The 19,331-nt window shown below is 48.0% G+C and overlaps 1 protein-coding gene across 1 annotated transcript in view; it reads right to left on the minus strand.

Annotated features, from left to right (window-relative positions):
• DPYS (dihydropyrimidinase) overlaps positions 1–19,331 on the minus strand; it is a 109,465-nt gene that overhangs the window by 46,611 nt on the left and 43,523 nt on the right. The window contains exons 5-7 of the mRNA XM_063924305.1: positions 15,328–15,484; positions 12,703–12,844; positions 5,529–5,671 (exon numbers count right to left, since the gene is read on the minus strand). Of these exons, the coding sequence (XP_063780375.1) occupies positions 5,529–5,671; positions 12,703–12,844; positions 15,328–15,484 (442 nt within the window). The remainder of the gene's footprint in view (positions 1–5,528; positions 5,672–12,702; positions 12,845–15,327; positions 15,485–19,331) is intronic.

Raw genomic sequence — 19,331 nt, forward strand, 5'->3', positions numbered from 1 at the left:
AAAAACAATTGTAAGACAATGGCCCTCATTCCGAGTTGTTCGCTCGCTAGCTGCTTTTAGCAGCATTGCACACGCTAGGCCGCCGCCCTCTGGGAGTGTATCTTAGCTTAGCAGAATAGCGAACGAAAGATTAGCAGAATTGCTACTAAATAATTCTTAGCAGTTTCTGAGTAGCTCCAGACATACTCACAGATTGCGATCAGCTCGGTCCGTTTAGTTCCTGGTTTGACGTCACAAACACGCCCTGCGTTCGGCCAGCCAATCCCCCGTTTCTCCAGACACTCCCGCGTTTTTACCTAACACGCCTGCGTTTTTTAGCACACTCCCGGAAAACGGTCAGTTACCACCCAGAAACACCCACTTCCTGTCAATCATTCGCCGATCAGCAGTGCGACTGAAAAGCGCCGCAGGATTCACAGCAAAACTGCTAAGTTTTTAGTTAAATAACTAAGCGCATGTGCCCTGCGTGCCTTGCGAATGCGCAGTTAGCAACAAATCGCAGCATAGCGAAAATCGGCAATGAGCGAACAACTCGGAATGACCCCCAATGTTTCTACATGAATCATTGTTACAGCTACCGCAAGCGCAGACCACGCAATTCTCATGCTTGCATCAAGAACATTTATATTTACTAAACTATGCTCTATGGGGGTAATTCAGATCTGACCATAGATGTGCTAAATTTAGCACATCTACGATCAGTTTCTCTGACACGCGGGGGGACGCACAGCACAGGGCTACCCCCCCCCCCATGCATGGGTGCGAAAACATTGCATGGCACTGATGCTTTTGCCCCTGTATGCACAGCCTAGCTGCGCTGGAAGTGCATGTGGGTAGGGTGACATGTGACACGCAGCCGCCGCGACCCGCCACCGCAACATTCCAGACATGCCTGTGTTGTCTGGACTGCACCCCACCAACTGCTTTTAGCATCTCACTGAGCCTCCCAGGTTACGCACATGCAGTGCGGGCGCAGTCCCTAAAGGGCTTCAGACTGCGATCTCTGCCGCTGCAGCAATCCAGTCTGAATGATCCCTATCAGTGAAGTGAGGTGGGGTGAGGCAGGTGAGGCAAATCTGGCTCTGGGGTTAGCCAGTGCCTCCTGAGCCATGTAGCTCACCGCACGTCCCTGCCCCCTATATCCCCCATCCTAGGTACATTATAGGAAAACTCCTATAGAATATAAGGGAAACATAACACAGGCCAGACTACTGTGCCCGCACTTTGCCCCTGACTCTCCCTCCCCTCAGTCCCTATGGCACAACCAGTTACACAAGTGATAATAGTCGGGTACTTGTGCATAAATACTATCAATCAGGGAAAGCAGAGGTAGGATGATGCAGTGACTGAGGCTTCAGTAATTGTAATCGGGTGGTCTTCAGTTTGTCGGCTGTTGGGATCCCGGCGCACAGTATACCGGCGCCGGAATCCCGACACCCGGCATACCAACACCTTTTACTCCCTCTTGGGGGTCCATGACCCCCCTGGAAGGAGAATAGATAGCGCGGCGCGCATATCGTGCCACCGTGCCCACAGCGTGGCGAGCTCAGCGAGCCCTCAAGGGTCTCATTTGCGCTCACCCAGCTGTCGGTATTTCGGCAGTCGGGATTCCAGCGTCGGTATGCTGGCTGCCGGGAGCCCGGCCGCCGGCATACCATACTACACCCTTGTAATCCTCTAGAACATGACACAGGAATCCAGAGCCGGCCATAGGCATAGGCAAACTAGGCAATTGCCTAGGGCATTTGATATGCCTAGGGGCATCAGCAGCTTCTGCTGATTAAAATGATATGTGGCATGCCTATATTCTGTATGTAGCATTTCATATGCAGATACAGCCACAGTCTCACACAGTATATAGACATGCTACATATCAGTTTAATCAGTAGAAGCTGCTTGTGCATCCTAGCCACATAGCAATGCAAATAAGATGCATTTTCATTAAAAACATGTGCCCATCGTTAGCACTGAGGCAAGATTTATGAGGACACATCTGTATCCAAGCAGAGGCAGAGGTCACAGTGTTAGTGGCAGTGTGAGTGCTGTGTGCATGTGAGTGGGTTGGTTGTGCAGTAGTGTTCGGAATATGTGTACGGAGCATTATGTGTGTTATGTAAAAATTCATTAAAAATGTGCAACATATGTGTAAGGGGCTCTATGTGTGTCATTATGTGTATAAGGGCATTAATAATGTGTGGCACATGTGTAACAGGGTACTACTGTATGTGTCATTATGTGTATAGGGGCACTAATAATGTGCAGCAAATGTGTAAGGGGCACTATGTGTGTCATTATGTGTATAAGGGCATTAATAATGTGCGGCATATGTGTAACAGGGTACTACTGTATGTGTGTCATTATGTGTCTAGGGGCACTAATAATGTGCAGCAAATGTCTAGGGGGCACTATGTGTGTCATTATGTGTATAAGGGCATTAATAATGTGCAGCATATGTGTAAGGGACATTATGTGTAAAAGGGCATTAATAAAGGTTGTCATAATGTGTAAGGCACATTATATTTATAAGGACATTAATAATATGTTTCATATGTGTAAGGGACATTACTGTGTGGCATTATGTGTATAAGGTGCTCTACTATGTGGCATTGCATATAGAAAGGGCACTACTGTGTCGTCTAATGTAAATAAAGAGCAATAGGGTGGGGTGTAATGTGAATAAGGAGCAATTCAGTGTGATATAATGTGAATAAGGGGCTTTACTGTGAGGAGTAACGTTTATAAGCTAAAGTGATACTACTTTGGGATGTAATATGGATTATGGACACTATTGCATGTTCAAATGTGGATAAAGTTGCAGTACTGTGTGGCGTAATTGGAATTGGGGTTACCATTTGGGGCCATGCCCCTTGCCAGCAAAAACACACCCCTTTTTGAGCTGTGTGCCAAATGTGCGAACTGTTCCTATTTAAAATATAGGGGGTACAAACACCAAAATAAGGACTGCTATGGATGAGGGGTGGTGGTGCTGGGAAAGAGGTGCAAGGTCAGAGGCGGAACCAGCGGTGGTGCTAGGGGGCACCAGCCAAAATCTTGCCTAGGGCATCATAATGGTTAGGGCCGGCTCTGCAGGAATCCTGGGACAGAATGCTTATCGCTGTGCGGCACATTTGTAGATTTGTAATATTATATGAATATTATCTTCTGTACTTCATTTTGCACATGTTCCCTGCAGTACAGAGAGTTCGGAAGAAAGCACTATATAATATTTACCATTAGGGACTGATATAATCCTACTGCTGACACCGGCTTCTGGCCCCGGCTGCACTGAGGCTGTCCTCATTTCTTTGCTGACATCGAGCTCTTTCAAATAGTCTAATTGATGCTCCAGGAGCGGAGTCATTTTATCTGCAGAATATTCTTCACTTAAATAACCTTAAATTTATGCCTTGCTGACATTTAGTTGACTCTACTCGCTGCTGTAAGTGGATTAGATTCTGGCGTGAATAGGAGACTTGATGTTAGCAGAGCATAACAAAGTAATGTGCACATGCTGCTATAGCCCGTGGGACAATGATAAAACAGCTGGTGCACAGGTTAAAGGTTTTGTAGTCCAGAGCAACCAATTCCATTCGAAGAGTTTTTTTATTTGGCCCATAGCAAATTAACTTAACATCTGGTTGCTACGGGTTACGCAAGCAACACTTCACATACTGCACAATACAGATTGGTGGTTAGAACGTCCTCTTCTTCCCTTCCATAATGTACTCATACCAACTCTGGTCTAGTACCCTGTTGGTTTCATTGCTATAATACAATATAATGTTGTTAGGGGCGTACACTGCACAGTAGTCTCCATTATTCAAATGACTCCGCACAGTAGCGCCACTTGCACACATTACGCCAGGTAGAGCCACATTTTGCATATTACGGCAGGTAGAGCTCCTATCACACATTACGGCAGGTAGAGCTCCCTTTTACACATTATGGCAGGCAGAGCTCCATTTTACACATTACGGCAGGCAGAGCTCCCTTTTACACATTACGGCAGGTAGAGTCCCCTTTTACACATTACGGCAGGTAGAGCTCCCTTTTACACATTATGGCAGGCAGAGCTCCATTTTACACATTACGGCAGGCAGAGCTCCCTTTTACACACTACGGCAGGTAGAGTCCCCTTTTACACATTACGGCAGGTAGAGCTCCCTTTTACACATTACGGCAGGCAGAGCTCCCTTTTACACATTACGGCAGGTAGAGCTCCCTTTTACACATTACAGCAGGCAGAGCACTTTACATCCCCCCCTACCCTTAGAGTGTAATGTGGTATACTGTAGTGTAGTATAGTGTACTGTAGTGTAGTGTAGTGTACTGTAGTGTAGTGTAGTGTACTGTAGTGTAGTGTACTGTAGTGTAGTATAGTGTACTGTAGTGTAGTGTGTAGGCAGCCACTTACATGATTTCTCCTTCTTCCTGACCCAGCACTCCCTCTGTACACTGACTGCCAAGAGAGGGGGGCCGCGGGAGTGCAGCACCCATGGGCCAAGAGATGGGGGCCATGAGAGCGCAGCACATGGTGGCCAAGAGAGGGGGTGGGCCACGGGAGCTCAGCACACAGGGACAAAGAGAGGGAGGCTGCGGGAGCGCAGCACACAGGGGAGTTACTGGTAGCCAGCGCTACTGCTGACTATATGCTGCAGAGGCTCCCGCTCATCGGAGCTTGGGGCTGCGGGTGCTAGATGCTGCAAGATCGCATAGGGGAGCGGGAAAAGGAGGAGCGGCTGCCAGCACTCAGCAGGGGGAATATACAGCCACTCGGGATGTATGTAGAAGGTGCGCCCACAGGGAAAATGCGCTGTGGGCAATGCATCTTCTGCACACACCTAGTTACAGCTCTGCTAGTGTGTACTAGAGTGTTGTGAGTCGTTTGTAGCCTGACCCCATCTATCAGGTCACCAACACACAGTAGATCTCAAGTAGTCACCCAGAGCTCAAGGGAGAGAAGATGGCAGCTGAGAATGAGAAGTCTGGAGTGCACCAATGTAAACTGGAGGCACTGTGTGGCATAATGTGAACTGGGGGCACTGTGTGGCATAATGTGAACTGGGTGCACTGTGTGGCATAATGTGAACAGGGGGCACTGTGTGGCATAATGTGAACAGGGGGCACTGTGTGGCATTGTGTGAGCTGGGGGTAGTAGACTGTCATAAAATGACTGGCGACACTTCGTTGTAGCATAATGCGAATTGTAGGGTATTGTGTCATAATTTGGAACTGTTGTCATTGTGTCTCATAATCTGAACTGGGGGCACTACAAAGTGGCATAATATGAACTAGGGGCACTATATGGAATAATGTGAACTAGGGCACTACAATGGGCCATAAAATGAACGCCTGTCTTACTAGAAGCATTTCGGCCCTGGGGCCCACAAAGTCCTAGATTCACCCATGAGTGTCATCTGTTCTCCTGGGCCTTTGTACTCTGCTGCGTGAGTCCTGTAGAGGAGCTTAAGCATTACCCATATCACATTATGCACTGAAGCTCATGAAGAAAATCTGACATGAGTTACCTGCTAGCTTCTGGATCCCAAATCACAACATCTGCATCAGAGCCAACCGAGATTTTCCCCTTCCTCGGATACATGTTAAAAATCTTTGCTGCGTTGGAACTGGTGACAGCTACAAATCTGTTCTCATCCATGTCTCCGCTGTACTGTAAAGCAGAAAGCGAGACTTGTAAAGAATATTATCCAGCATCCTGATTGTTATATTGTGCCGGTTGTGCAGAACATGGGGCCTAATTCAGACCTGATCGCAGCAGCAAATGTGTTAGCTCATGGGCAAAACAATGTGCATTGCAGGTGGGGCAGATATAACACGTGCAGAGAGAGTTAGATTTGGGTGGGTTATATTGTTTCTGTGCAGGGTAAATACTGTCCGCTTTATTTCTACACTGAAATTTAGATTTCAGTTTGAACACACCCCACCCAAATCTAACTCACCCTCAGGAGCGGTTCTTGGTGTGGGCAAGCAGTGCCTTCGCCCGGGGCGCTGCGGCCTGGGGGCGCGGCCGCAGTCACCGCCACCTACCCGCACTCCGGCTGCAGCAGACGCCGTGGGCTGTATGGGCGTCCACTGCAGCCGGCTCCAGTGACAGACACTAGAGGCAGGGGCGGAACTGTGGGAGGCAGTGGAGTCGGCTGCCGCCGGGCTCCTGACCTCAAGGGGGCACTTCTCCACTGTCTGCTCACTGCTATTGCAGACGGAGGAGCTGTGAGTCCAGGGCCATTAACTTCACCAGGGGAATTACCGGTGGGCTGGTTGGTGCGTGAGGCCGCCTGTCATCTGTGGCTCCGCCCCCTTAGGTAATCACCGGGTCGCGGTTTTGTGCATGACAGGCAGCCCATACAGACTGTTACTAGTGAGGCCACTGTAGTGAGAAGAGGCTCGTCCCACCTAACTGAAAGGCGGTACACGCGCCACTGAAGTCACGGCTGTCACGCACCTCGGAGGATGAAAGGGAAGAGGGTGCGCATCCAGGAGAGGTGAGTTCAGCAGCCTGCACAGCGATCCCCCAGGCAGTCATCAGCTGTAGCCTGCCAGCCTGTGCACAGGAGCAGGTACACGAGGGCAGACAGAGTGGGGAAAGTCAGGTGCCACTGAATGAGTCTGATTGCACTGTTGGCACATGCTGCAGTCAGTCTTTAAAAAGTAAAATGTCATGCAGGTTGCAGGACTTTTTTTTTTTCTTTAAAGACTGACAGGCTGCCTACAGAGGTGCACTGGCTGATAGGGGGACATGGAGATCTGTCTGGGGTAGTGGGGGCACTAGCGCACGCAGGAGGGGTTTCTGAGTACCTAGAAACCCCCACTGCCAGACCAAATTATTATTATTTTTGTAAAAAACCCGCCGCGGAGACCCACGACTTAAGCCCCGCCTCTTTTGGATTTGACTCTGCCCCTTTTAGAGACCCGCAAATCGCGGGTTGTACACCTGTTGTTGGCTGGCTGTATGTCAGCTGCAGCTGCTGTTGTCTCTGATGCTGCCACAGCCCTTACATTCCGTTCTGCTTCTATTCACTCAGCCCACTCTTCCTTCCTGGAGGAAGGTACTGTATTTCAAGCTTAGATAATTCACAAATATACATACAGCATGCAGTAATATTTTATAAGTTTATATTATATATATATATATATATATATATATATATATATATATTACAGATGTAGCCAGCCTCCTCTATCTCGCGATGTGTACGCACAGGCATACGCATCACGGATAGCGCATATGCGCCACACTGCGATTGATCGCAGCGTGGCATTTGCACATTGGAATACAGTGTATGTGCGTACGCACATGCGCAGCGGTCACACTACTTGCATCATCCATGCCGCTATGTGTACGCATTGCGAGATGGATGAGCATGGCTACATGTGTACAAATATTATATATATATATATATATATATATATATTAATTATACAGTGTATGTGTAATGTGAAAATGTCTTGTAAATGCCATTGAAGCGTTGAAGCACTGAAGACAAAGTCTTTCTGAGCTACGAGTGCCGCCGACACATGTATTATTTGGATGGTAATGGCTTTGTTTCATTATTACCAGAGGGCACCGGCATATGCTACCTGAGGATGGGGAGTGTGTATGTATGTATATTCAGTGGTGGTTCTTGCCACGGGCAAGCAGGACTTTTGCCCGGGGCGCCGCCTTCCGGAGGGCGCTGGCGCCATCCGGAGGGCGCCGCACCGTGGCAAGATCCGCCACTGCTGCCCGCTGTGTCCCCCGTCCGCCTCCGCTGCCCGCTGCCGTCCCCGTCCTCGGCGCCTCCTGTGAAGGGAACTAGACGCTATGCGTCTAGTTTCCCTTCGTGGAGAGTAACTGCTGAGCGGTGCGCGATGACGTCATCGCGCACCGCACAGCAAAGGTCCTCTCCACGAAGGGAACTAGACGCATAGCGTCTAGTTTCTCTTCGTGGAGAGGACCTTTTGCTGTGCGGTGCGCGATGACGTCATCGCGCACCGCTCAGCATTCAAGCGGCGCTTTCAATGTACAGGGGGCGTGACTCACCACGCCCCCTGTATTAGGCCACGCCCCTTTCCTGCCCGGGGCGCTCTGCGCCCTTGAACCGGCCCTGCTATATATATATATATATATATATCTGTGCAGTAGCCCCGGCACTCACGTAATCCACCAAGGGATATGTCTTGCTCCTGTGCCCTCCCCGTCCGGGGGTCTCCCACCGGTACATACAGCAAAGAAACAAAGAGGCGGCACTCGGAGACTGTGTAATCAAAGTGTATTCACGAAAAGTATCATCAACGTTTCGGGGACCAGTTCCCCTTCCTCAGGATCCTGAAGAAGGGGAACTGGTCCCCGAAACGTTGATGATACTTTTCGTGAATACACTTTGATTACACAGTCTCCGAGTGCCGCCTCTTTGTTTCTTTGCTATATATATATATATATATATATTGGTTTCCTTATCTGGCTAACCCCTTCAAGGTCTAGCACCTGGCATTGTCATGTTTCTATACAGTGATGGTTTTCTAATACATTATTAGAATAGCTCTATGACTATTTTAAAATACATTTGGTCTGTCTATCTATCTGTCTGCCTGTCTGTCTGTCTGTCTGTCTATCTATCTATCTATCTATCTATCTATCTATCTATCTATCTATCTATCTATCTATCTATCTATCATCACATGTAGGCCTTTCTTTCTATGCTAGTTTAATGGACCTGGCATATACTGGGTCACCACAGTCTCCACCCCCATGCTTGGCTCCACCCCCCTCTGGAAACCCCCTCCTGCATATCCTACGTTTGCCCCTGAGTGGGGGGGCAATGTGTAGTAGGGGGGAGAAGGTTATTTAGTGCCAAGAGCGTATCTCTTTATCGACCAGGATGGAACCTGCCCGAGGCACTAGCTAAGGAGGGGCACTGCCTGGCGGTGCCTCCAACTGCAATGGTTCGGAGCCAGCAATAATTAATCCGCAGAAGCAGTGATACGTGTGAGCTCCCCTAGAGTAGCAGACAAATACTCTCCTCATGGCAAGTTCCTTGCTGCTGCATGCACCCCTCTCCAGTAACAATCTCTGGCAGCCCATTGTGGTTTGGAGCTAGGGGGAGAGCAGGACCACACAGACAGCAGGACTGGCCTCATTCACTGCTGCCTGCTACAATCCTGGGAACCAACTGAACTGCGGTCACTTTAACTGATGGGCCCTACACACTGGCAGATCCACCGCCGAGCTGCCCGACGAAAGAGGCATGTGTGTATGTTTAAGTGAAAGAGGCGTGTGTGTGCTTTTAAGTGAATGAGGTGTTTGTGTGTTTTTTATATTTATCGGCACACCGCTGCGCCAAAGCATCTCCATCGAGACCTACTGGCGGGTGAGGGAGTGATGTAGGTGTACTATAAAGGTATGCTGGTTTCTGTTTTTATTGTAATGACTGACTTGGAGTGCGTCTACTTTTTATGTGTATCTATATTACTGTTGGGAAAGGTACCTGAGCACGCTGCTACTGTTCACCCTGAGTGCCGGATAGTTACATATGGTATGTGTGTGTATATGTAGGGGGGCACCAACATTTATCATGCCTCCGGGCGACTGGGACGAACTTACGCCACTGACTAGAGGTCAGTATTGACCTCCAGTGTCTGTGCGGCGCTGCTATGGGAGAGACGTCATGACGTCTCTCCCATAGAGAGGAGCCGCGGTGGCCAGATGGAGCAGCAGCAGCCGGTCGGGAAGCAGGAGCGGGGCAGTGGTAAGTAGTGTTTTTTTTATTTTTGTGTGTGTTTGACAGGGGGCACAGCAGCAGAGGACACAACAGGGGGCACAGCAGCAGAGGGCACAACTATTGGGGGCACAGCAGTAGAGGGCACAGAAGCAGAGGGCACAACTATTGGGGGCACAACTACTGGGGCAAATCTACTGGGGGCAAAGCAACAGGGGGCACAGCAACAGGGGGCACAACTACGGGGGGCAAAGCAACAAGGGGCACAGCGACGGGGCATAGCTACAGGGGGCAAATCAACTGGGGGGCACAACTACTTGGGGCAAATCTGGGGGCATAACTGGCCACGCCCCTACTTTTTGACGCGCAACTAATTATTTTGCCGCGCGGGGGGGGGGGGGCAGTGGAAACTTTTGCACTGGGCACCACAAGGTGTGGAACCGGCCCTGCTCTCTCTGCACATGTTACATCTGCCGCACCTGCAGTGCATATGGTTTTGCCCATTAGCTAACAAATGCTGCTGCGACCAGGTGTGAATTAGGCCCATGATCTGTTATTCTAGCAGGCTAACCTGGTATTTGTATGTTACAGGGGTTGTATGATTATTTGTAAGACTTGCAGAAAAAGCTGTAGCACTATGGGGGTAATTCCAAGTTGATCGCAGCAGGATTTTTGATAGCAATTGGGCAAAACCATGTGCACTGCAGGGGAGGCAGATATAACATGTGCAGAGAGAGATAGATTTGGGTGTGGTGTGTTCAAACTGAAATCTAAATTGCAGTGTGAAAATAAAGCAGCCAGTATTTACCCTGCACAGAAACAATATAACCCACCCAAATCTAACTCTCTCTGCAAATGTTATATCTGCCTCCCCTGCAGTGCACATGGTTTTGCCCAACTGCTAAAAAATTTCCTGCTGCGATCAACTTGGAATTACCCCCTATGTGATCCAGCTGCGCTGTGCATCATTGATAACTTAGCAACAAATCTGCTAAATGTCTTTATTTTATATAATGTAGTGTAATTCACTGTTTCCACTGCTGCCTATGGACCTGATTCAGGGTCTAATTCAGGGATCAGTACTAAATCCCGCTGGACGGGATCCCGGCGGTCGAAATACTGACACCGGAATCCCGACCACACAATCCCGTCAGGGGTGGCGAGCAGAATGCAGCCCCTTGCGGGCTCGCTTCGCTCGCCACGCTGCGGGCACGGTGCCTCGTTACGCTCGGCACACTATTATATTCTCCCTCTATGGGTGTCGTGGACACCCACGGAGGGAGAATATGTCAGGATTGTGCCGGTCGGGATTCCGGCGTCGGTATTTCTACCGCCGGTATTTCGACCGCCGGGATTCCATCCGGCGGGATCCTGACCGCCTCCCCTGATTCAGATCTGTTCGCTCGCTAGTGTTTTCCGCTGCACAGCGATCAGGTAACTACTGCGCATGTGTATACACCGCAATGCACAGGTGCATCGTACGGTTACAAAGCGGATCGTTGTTGTGCACTGGTTCTAGCGAAGAATCCATTCGCACAGCCGTTCGCAAGGTGTTTGACAGGAAGAGGGCGTTTGTGGGTGGTAACTGATCGTTTTCTGGGAGTGGCTGGAAAAACGCAGGTGTGTCAAAGCCTTTGCAGGGCGGGTGTATGATGTCAATTCCGGGACCGGACAGGCTGAAGTGATGGCAGCGGCTGAGTAAGGTCAGAGCTACTCAGAAACTGCACAAGCTGTCTTTGTACAGGGCGGCTGCACATGCGTTCGCACACTTGCAAAGCTAAAATACACTCCCCTATAGGCGGCGACTATCTGATCGCAGCGCTGCAAAAACTAGCTAGCGAGCGAACAGATCTGAATTAGTCCCTCAGTAGCAGAATTTGCAATCCTTTGGATCACATGCTGGGGGTCGCCCATCACAAGGCAAGGCCATCCAGCATGCTAACAGCCACCCCATCCCCCCTTCAACACGCTGAAATTGTGGTGCGACCGCAATTTCAGCGTGATTGGTAAAAATGAGGTAGCCTCCTGCTGCGCCCGCATGAGACCCGTCGCCATTTTACTGATCGCAGCGGCTGCGTGTGACGTAATGCAGCCGCCCCGATCACACCCCCTGCCCCGTTTGCGTCGGCATGAACCTGTTTTTTCCGTCGCCGCCCCTACAACGCTCCGTCTCCACCTTGGAAATCGAGTGTTGCTGACCCCCCCCCCATAACCCCGCAAACGCCTGATTTTCTCGTAACGATTACCCTGCAGTTTCTGAGTAGCTCCAGACTTACTCAGCCAGTGCGACCAGCTCAGTCCTTTTCGTTCCTGGTTTGACGTCACAAACACACCCAGCGTTCACCCAGACACACCCCCGTTTATCCAGCCACTCCCGCGTTTTGGAACTCGAACGCCTGCGTTTTTCCGCACACTCCCATAAAACGTCCAGTTTCCGCCCAGAAACACCCACTTCCTGTCAATCACACTACGATCAGCACAGCGATGAAAAAGCTTCGTAATGCCGTGAGTAAAATACCTAACTTTTGTGTAAAATAACTAAGTGCATGCGCTCTGCGAACATTACGCATGCGCAGTTAGCGGATAATCGCAGTATAGCGAAAATCGGCACCGAGCGAACAACTCGGAATCACCCCCATTATTGGGTACATCATATTTAAAAATCTTAATTCATAATGTCACCCCTTTCAAATGAATCTGAGGACAGATGTCTGACCATATTATTAATATTAATACTATGTGTTTCATAAAAAAATAAGCAATATCCAGAAGAATCGAGCAACATAATTGTTTCTTGTTATACATAAAAGTTTTCCATGTGAACGGTGAAGTGATGACATCAGGACTCACAGATTCTAACTAATGACATCACAACTCACGGTTTATACAGATAACTTACAGGATGTTATACATATATTAGCATTGCCCATGTGTTATAAAGTTGTGAGGAATCCAGTGCTACAAATAACAATATCTTGTTACCTACCACTCCTTTCTCCCACACAACAGACATTCTGTCCTCTACGCCGTTCAGACCGTTGGGAATCTTGGTGAAATCGTCTTTTCCAAGCGCCTTCTGGCATGTGTCAAATGTGCAGTTATCTGTCCCTGTAACGCTTAGATCATCACTGGGAGAGACAGAACATCACGAGTTACAAGTCAGGCCTGCAGGGATCAGTTCATGCAGCTCATCTTCCAAAAACTTTATTACAATATTAAAAAAGTTAATTTTAAAGTGACACTGGAAATGTTGGCTTTTAACTATGGGGCACAGTTTGTCAGTGTTGCAATGATGAAACGTATGTTTTCATTTTTCTTTTTTATTGATTTGGAGTAACTTTTGGACATATTTACTAAAACTTCTAAACAGGAGCAGTGTTGGTGTTGCCAATAGCAACCAATAAATAAATAAATAAATTAATAACAGCTAGAGGTACAGTATATGTACTAATGGTCGATTTACATCAATTTTAAAATCGATGGAAATTGATCTGCATCGATTTGTTGTGTTTCAGGGGCTAAACACACATTTCTAAATTAATATAAAATATGTCTGTTATATATATATATATCTACCCACGTGTTTTAGCCCCTGAAACACAACATCGATTTAGATTGATTTTCGGTGATTTGTAAGTCACAATATAATCAATGGAAGTTGACCTTTAGTAAATATACCCCTAAAATCTGATTAGTTGCTATGGGCAATACCTCCACATTTGCTTTTTGAAAGTTTTGTAAATCTGGTTCCCTGTGCTGCCAGTAGATAAATCTCACTTTGATGTCTCTCGCTCATCCGTTTCTCCAGTGATTCGCTGCAGATCACATCATAGTGGCCCCGCCTTCATTGCATGGTGTTGTAAATCGCGCTACACCCACCGAACTTGCCCCTTGGACCTCCCTTTTGGGATCTCCCTCTAGGATTTATTTACTGCAAAATGAATTTTTATGGGTACATGCACTTGATTTCTTTGCTGCTTGTGTTTACCCTGTATTGAGCTTGCAAAGAGCATAATTCATCGAACAATTGTTAAATAAGCTCCAAAAAGTGCAGCCAGTAAAGTCCCTGCATTTGTCAGTGGACTACAGAATATTCTGACAGGTGAACTCGCTTTGTTTAATACCTGAATGGAGCGAAAGGAGCCTACAGTATAGTCAAATATGTCATTAGGCCCTACCCCCAGCATGAGAAAAAGTCACGAGTCACGGATCCGAGGGGAAGGGCGGAGCTAAAATGAAGCAATTTGCCTGATCTGGGAGGGAGCAGCCAGGTTGGCTCAGTGGTGGGGCATGTCTCAGGAAAGTGGGTGAGGTGGTGGGCATGACGACACATTTACCGACAGTGTAAAGGGGGGGGGGGGGGGATCATTGACGTGATTCTGCATGAATTGTGTTATAGGCCACTCAGACCACTCCTCAGTCACTGAAGGTTGCGGCTAGCTCCAGAAGACTTACTCAATTTTCAGAAGCCTCCAGGCTGTTCCAGGAGAGTAAACAAGTATGGTACACAGGAACGGTTCTTGGAGTGGGCAAGCAGCGCCTGCGCCTGGGGCGCTGCGGCCTGAGGGCGCGGCCGCAGTCACCCCGCAGGTGCCCGCCGCCTACTCGCACCCTGCTGACCGATCCTCGGCTGCAGCAGACGCTGCTGTGTGGGCGTCCGTTGCAGCCGGCGCACCTGTCAGACGCTAGAGGTCATTATTGACCTCTAGTGTCTGTGCGGCGCTGCTATGGGAGAGATGTCATGATGTCTCTCCCATAGAGAGGAGCCGCGGGCGGCCAGACGGAGCAGCAGCAGCGGTCGGGAAGCAGGAGCGGCGCAGTGGTAAGTTGTTTTTTTTGTGTGTGTGTGTGTGTGTGTGTGTTTGTAAGCGACTACTATGGGGCACAGCAACAGGGGAAACAACTACTGGGGGCACAGCGACAGGGGGCACAACTACTGGGGCAAATCTACTGGGGGTATAGTTACAGGGGGCAAATCTATTGGGGGCACAGCTACTGGGGGCATAGCTACAGGGGGCAAATCTACTGGGGGCAAATCTACTGGGGGCACAGCTACTGGGGGCAAATCTACTGGGGGACACAACTACTGGGGGCACAGCGACAGGGGGCACAACTACTGGGGCAAATCTACTGGAAGTATAGCTACAGGGGGCAAATCTACTGGGGGCACAGCTACTGGGGGCATAGCTACAGGGGGCAAATCTACTGGGGGGCACAACTACTTGGGGCAAATCTGGGGGCACAGCTACTGGGAGCACAACTACTGGGGGCATAACTGTGGCCACGCCCCTCCCCTCCCCTCCCCTATGAAACCACGCCCCTATTTGCCGGGGTGGGGTGGCGCCAGTGGAAACTTTCGCACTGGGCGCCACAAGGTGTAGAACCAGCCCTGATTGTACATTCTAGAAAAGGATCTCTAGAATCTGGTTGCTATGGGCAAAACTGCCACTTTTCCTTTTTAGAACTTTAAGTTCATTTACCCTTTAGAGGTTTAAGAAGTCCATTTTGAGGATGGATTTGTAGGAGAACTAAGTATTGGTTAATGGTCACACCCCATAGACTTTGATGAAAATAATAACATAGGGGCACCTACTTCTGACTACATACTTACTTTGCAAGCAAATTCATGAGGTACTTTGGGGTTGTTGGATCAGGGCGAAGTGGGGGCCCCATGACATGTGCCGCCGCGTGGGCCCAATCTTTGTGCCAGTAATGTGTACCATCGGTACCAAGACCGGCAGCTATTGGTTCCCCAAATACCACTTTACCTGCGTGAAATGGAAACAAATGCAAATAGTTACCATCAGACGTATTTAAGGTGGGCCAGTATCTCTCATCACCTTTTCTAATATTAAAATTACATTTGAAAAGAAATGTCAGCAGTTCGTCCGGCAGTGACAAAAGGGAAAAAAAAACTAATAATGTGAGTTGCTTAATGCTGAAAATGCAGCTTTGTTCCAGGCACACTATAAATCTTCATCTGACATGTTTCCCCAATGAGTGAGCCTCCTACAGCTAATAAAGCTTTCCTGCACACGAGAGACCGCGGTGCGCGCTGTATAATATATGGAGCGAGATCCGGTTATACGCATCCTGATAAACAGATGATTGCTGTGCAGTAATTGTAATATGTTGTATACACTGAAATTGACTTTTAAATGTGATCATCTCTCGCCCGCCGCGTCTCGCTGTATTGTCGGAAGGTCCTATGCCAAATTCACAGAAGTAGAGACAGATAAAAAATTAAATTAATAATACCAATTTTTTTTTATTGTTATAAAAAAATGCTTTGTCCCGTATTCGCAAACGTCTAAGGACAAAAGTAAACTAAAAACTGTCTGAAGTCAGATTACAAGCATTTATAAGCAACATGTTAAAGGAGATCAAAAATTGTCACCCACATTGCAGAATATATTACAATATTTGGGGAATTGGCTCCAGTTGGGCGTCTGGACGAAGCAGACATCCTGGGCCTGATTCTGAATCAGATGCGTATAGGGCCTTATTCAGGTTGTTTTTTTTAGCAAACAAACAAAAATTTGCAATTGGGCAAACCCATGCTGCACTGTAGGTGGGGCAGGTGTAACATGTGCAGAGACAGTTAGATTTGGGTGGGGTGTGTTCAAACTGAAATCTAAATTGCAGTGTAAAAATAAAGCAGCCAGTATTTACCCTGCACAGAAACAATATAACCCACTAAATCTAACTCTCTCTGCACATGTTACATCTGCCCCACCTGCAGTGCCACATGGTTTTTCCCACCTGCGGTGCCTAACCCTAGCCCTCTCTGCTTGGTGCCTAACCCTAACCCTCCCTTCCCCGCTGCCTAAACCTAAACATCCCCCCCCCCTTCCCGCTTGATGCCTAACCCTAACCACCCTTTCTAAGTACCTAACTCTAACCCTCCCTCCCCGGTCCCTAACCCTCCCTCCCCAGTCGCTAACCCTGACTGGGTATGGATCAACAGATCTACATGGAAAAGGTCTACAGTCATTAGATTGACCACTAATGGTCGACATGCAATAGGTCAATTTGACAAAAGGTCGACAGTAGGAAATGCCGACAGGGTCAACAGGTCAACACATGAAAATGTCGACATGACAAAAAGTTGACACAAAAAAGGTGGACACAATTTTTGGGATGTCGTTTTCACCATCAAAGCATGTGGAACTCCAATTAGTGTACCACTACGCTCGCCATGCTGCGAGCAAGGTGCCGAGCGCAACGATACACTAATTGTGGTTCCACGCGCTTTGACGGCGAAAACGACACCAAAAAAACTTAAATGCAGATAGAACGTAGTGTGGGTGTTGATAAAAGTAGTTGCTAATAGAGAAGCTGAATTACCCACTATGGAGGCCGTACACAGATAAATAATCTGCACCTAGCATAGGGCTGGTGAAAGTTTCAATGGTGCGACCGATGGTGGCGTATAAAGACGCACAAAGCATGGTTGTGTAGACACTGACATTGGGCATCTCAGTCCTTACACATTCAGACACAGGCATATACACCAGGGAAGGGCATTGTAGCGGCATTAGCATTAAGTTACGGATGCAACTGCAGCAAAAGACGCACGGAAGACTGTAACTGCCCCTGACTATTCAGGCCCTATAAGGACAGATTCCATCCCACTTAACCCTTAATATACCAAGCCTACCTCCTCAACATACATTGCCGAGCTGGGGTCTTCAGAGGACCCCACGGTTTTTTGTCTAAATTCTCAACTGTTTGATGCGGTAAATTACTATAATTATGTTTTTTGGGTTTCTGAAGGGATATGTTCTAGTAAGGGTACGACAGTTAGCATCAAATATTTTGTTTATTTATTTCAAGAGTAGCTAGCCAATAAAAGCCATATATTCTTCTTCATTACAGCGTGTACATTTTTACATCCGATTGGATACTGTATATTCTTGTAAATAGGTTATATCATTTTACTACGGTATACATCACTATTCATGTGTTGCCATCTCTACAGTCCTTAGCACATGTCGCAGTGGTGGTTGTTTTCCTGTGTTTCTTACATATAAAACGTTCTGCATTTGTAACATAGTATATCAAGCGGTGGGACCCCAATTGTGTTTTTTATTATTTACGTTTTTTGAAAGAACATTTTATAAGCCTAATTACACAGCATTTATCTTAATCCGATGCGGGAACATAGAAAAATCAGGAGTGAAATAGTTGTTATAGATACGGCAGGATCACAAAAAATAACATTCTGGGGTCCTCAGAAGACCCCCCCTTGGTATACTAAAGGCTAACTAACAACACCCCCTCAACAGACCCCAAATCCATTAGTCCTGCTTCCAGAAATTTCCTTGGCTTGTTTTCCATCCCAATCCACCCTGTGACCTGGCATGATGTACATAAAGCAGGAGTCTATTCTTCATGTCTCACTCTCCTGCATTTAACATAGGCCCAGATTTAACAAGCCATAGAGGGTGATAAATTGCACGGTGATAAAGTACAAACCAACCAGCTCCTAACTGCCATGTTACTTTATCACCGTGCAATTTATCACTCTCCAAGGCTTGATAAATCTGGGCCATACTGTTTTGCACAATCCCTCAGCCATAGTTATACGTATGGCTGCAATTCACAGAAGTACACATATCTTGTGATGCTTAGCAAAACGTCTGGCCCCCTGCAGCGTTGGTACTGGCCTTTGCCAGAACAGTAATACAGATGTGTCCTTATCCAACGTTGCTGCTATGCATTCAGAATGCGCATCGTGGCATGCGAATCGTGGGTGCGAGCGCATACAGCCTGGCGCTGCATAGTGGTACTGCGATGTGTGCACCCGTGCAAACTGTTCCCATCATGGCAACGTTGGATAAGGACACATCTGTACAATGCCAAAAAGGTTTCCGTGTATTGCAAATCTTATCTCTCGTATACCCATTTAACATCTAACGGAAATTGCCGGGTTAGACGCAGTTTGGACGTTGGTACTGTAGATATAACAAAACATCCATTGCCCAACTCTCTAACGGTGTTAAGGACGTCCTTCTAGTAATGGTCCTGGCGAATTTAGGTCATAAAGGCCCAAATGTATTAAGCCTTAACAAGAGATAAATCTGAGACGCATAAGGAGAGAGAAAGCACCAGCCAATCAGCTCCTAGCTGCCATGTCACAGGCTGTGTTTCAAAAATAACAGTTAGGAGCTGATTGGCTGGTGCTTTATGTCTCTTTATCCTTCTCCACTATATTACGTCACTTTTTAAGGCTTAATACATTTGGGCCTAACTCCAAAGTAAATACTCCAGTACTTGTAATCTCAGTGAAGGTCACAAAGTATATATATATATATATATATATATAGTACACACACACACACACACACACACACACACACACACACACACACACACACAGATGGAGCCACGCTAGTCGTGGCTCTGTCTGTGCCTGGGCGCGCCCGCACAGGCGCGCCTATCAGCTACAGCGTCTCCGTACGGGCGGGCGCAAGCGCCCGTGACGGAGATGCGGCCCATTCACTAGAATGGGAGAGCATCTCCATCCAGGGCGTGCACATGCCCGTGACGGAGATGCTGACAGAGACACGCCCCATTCTAGTGAATGGGAGAGCGTCTGTGCGCTCCCGGCGG

Source organism: Pseudophryne corroboree, chromosome 5 (assembly GCF_028390025.1).
Source record: "Pseudophryne corroboree isolate aPseCor3 chromosome 5, aPseCor3.hap2, whole genome shotgun sequence".
NCBI classification, from domain to species: Eukaryota; Metazoa; Chordata; class Amphibia; order Anura; family Myobatrachidae; genus Pseudophryne; species Pseudophryne corroboree.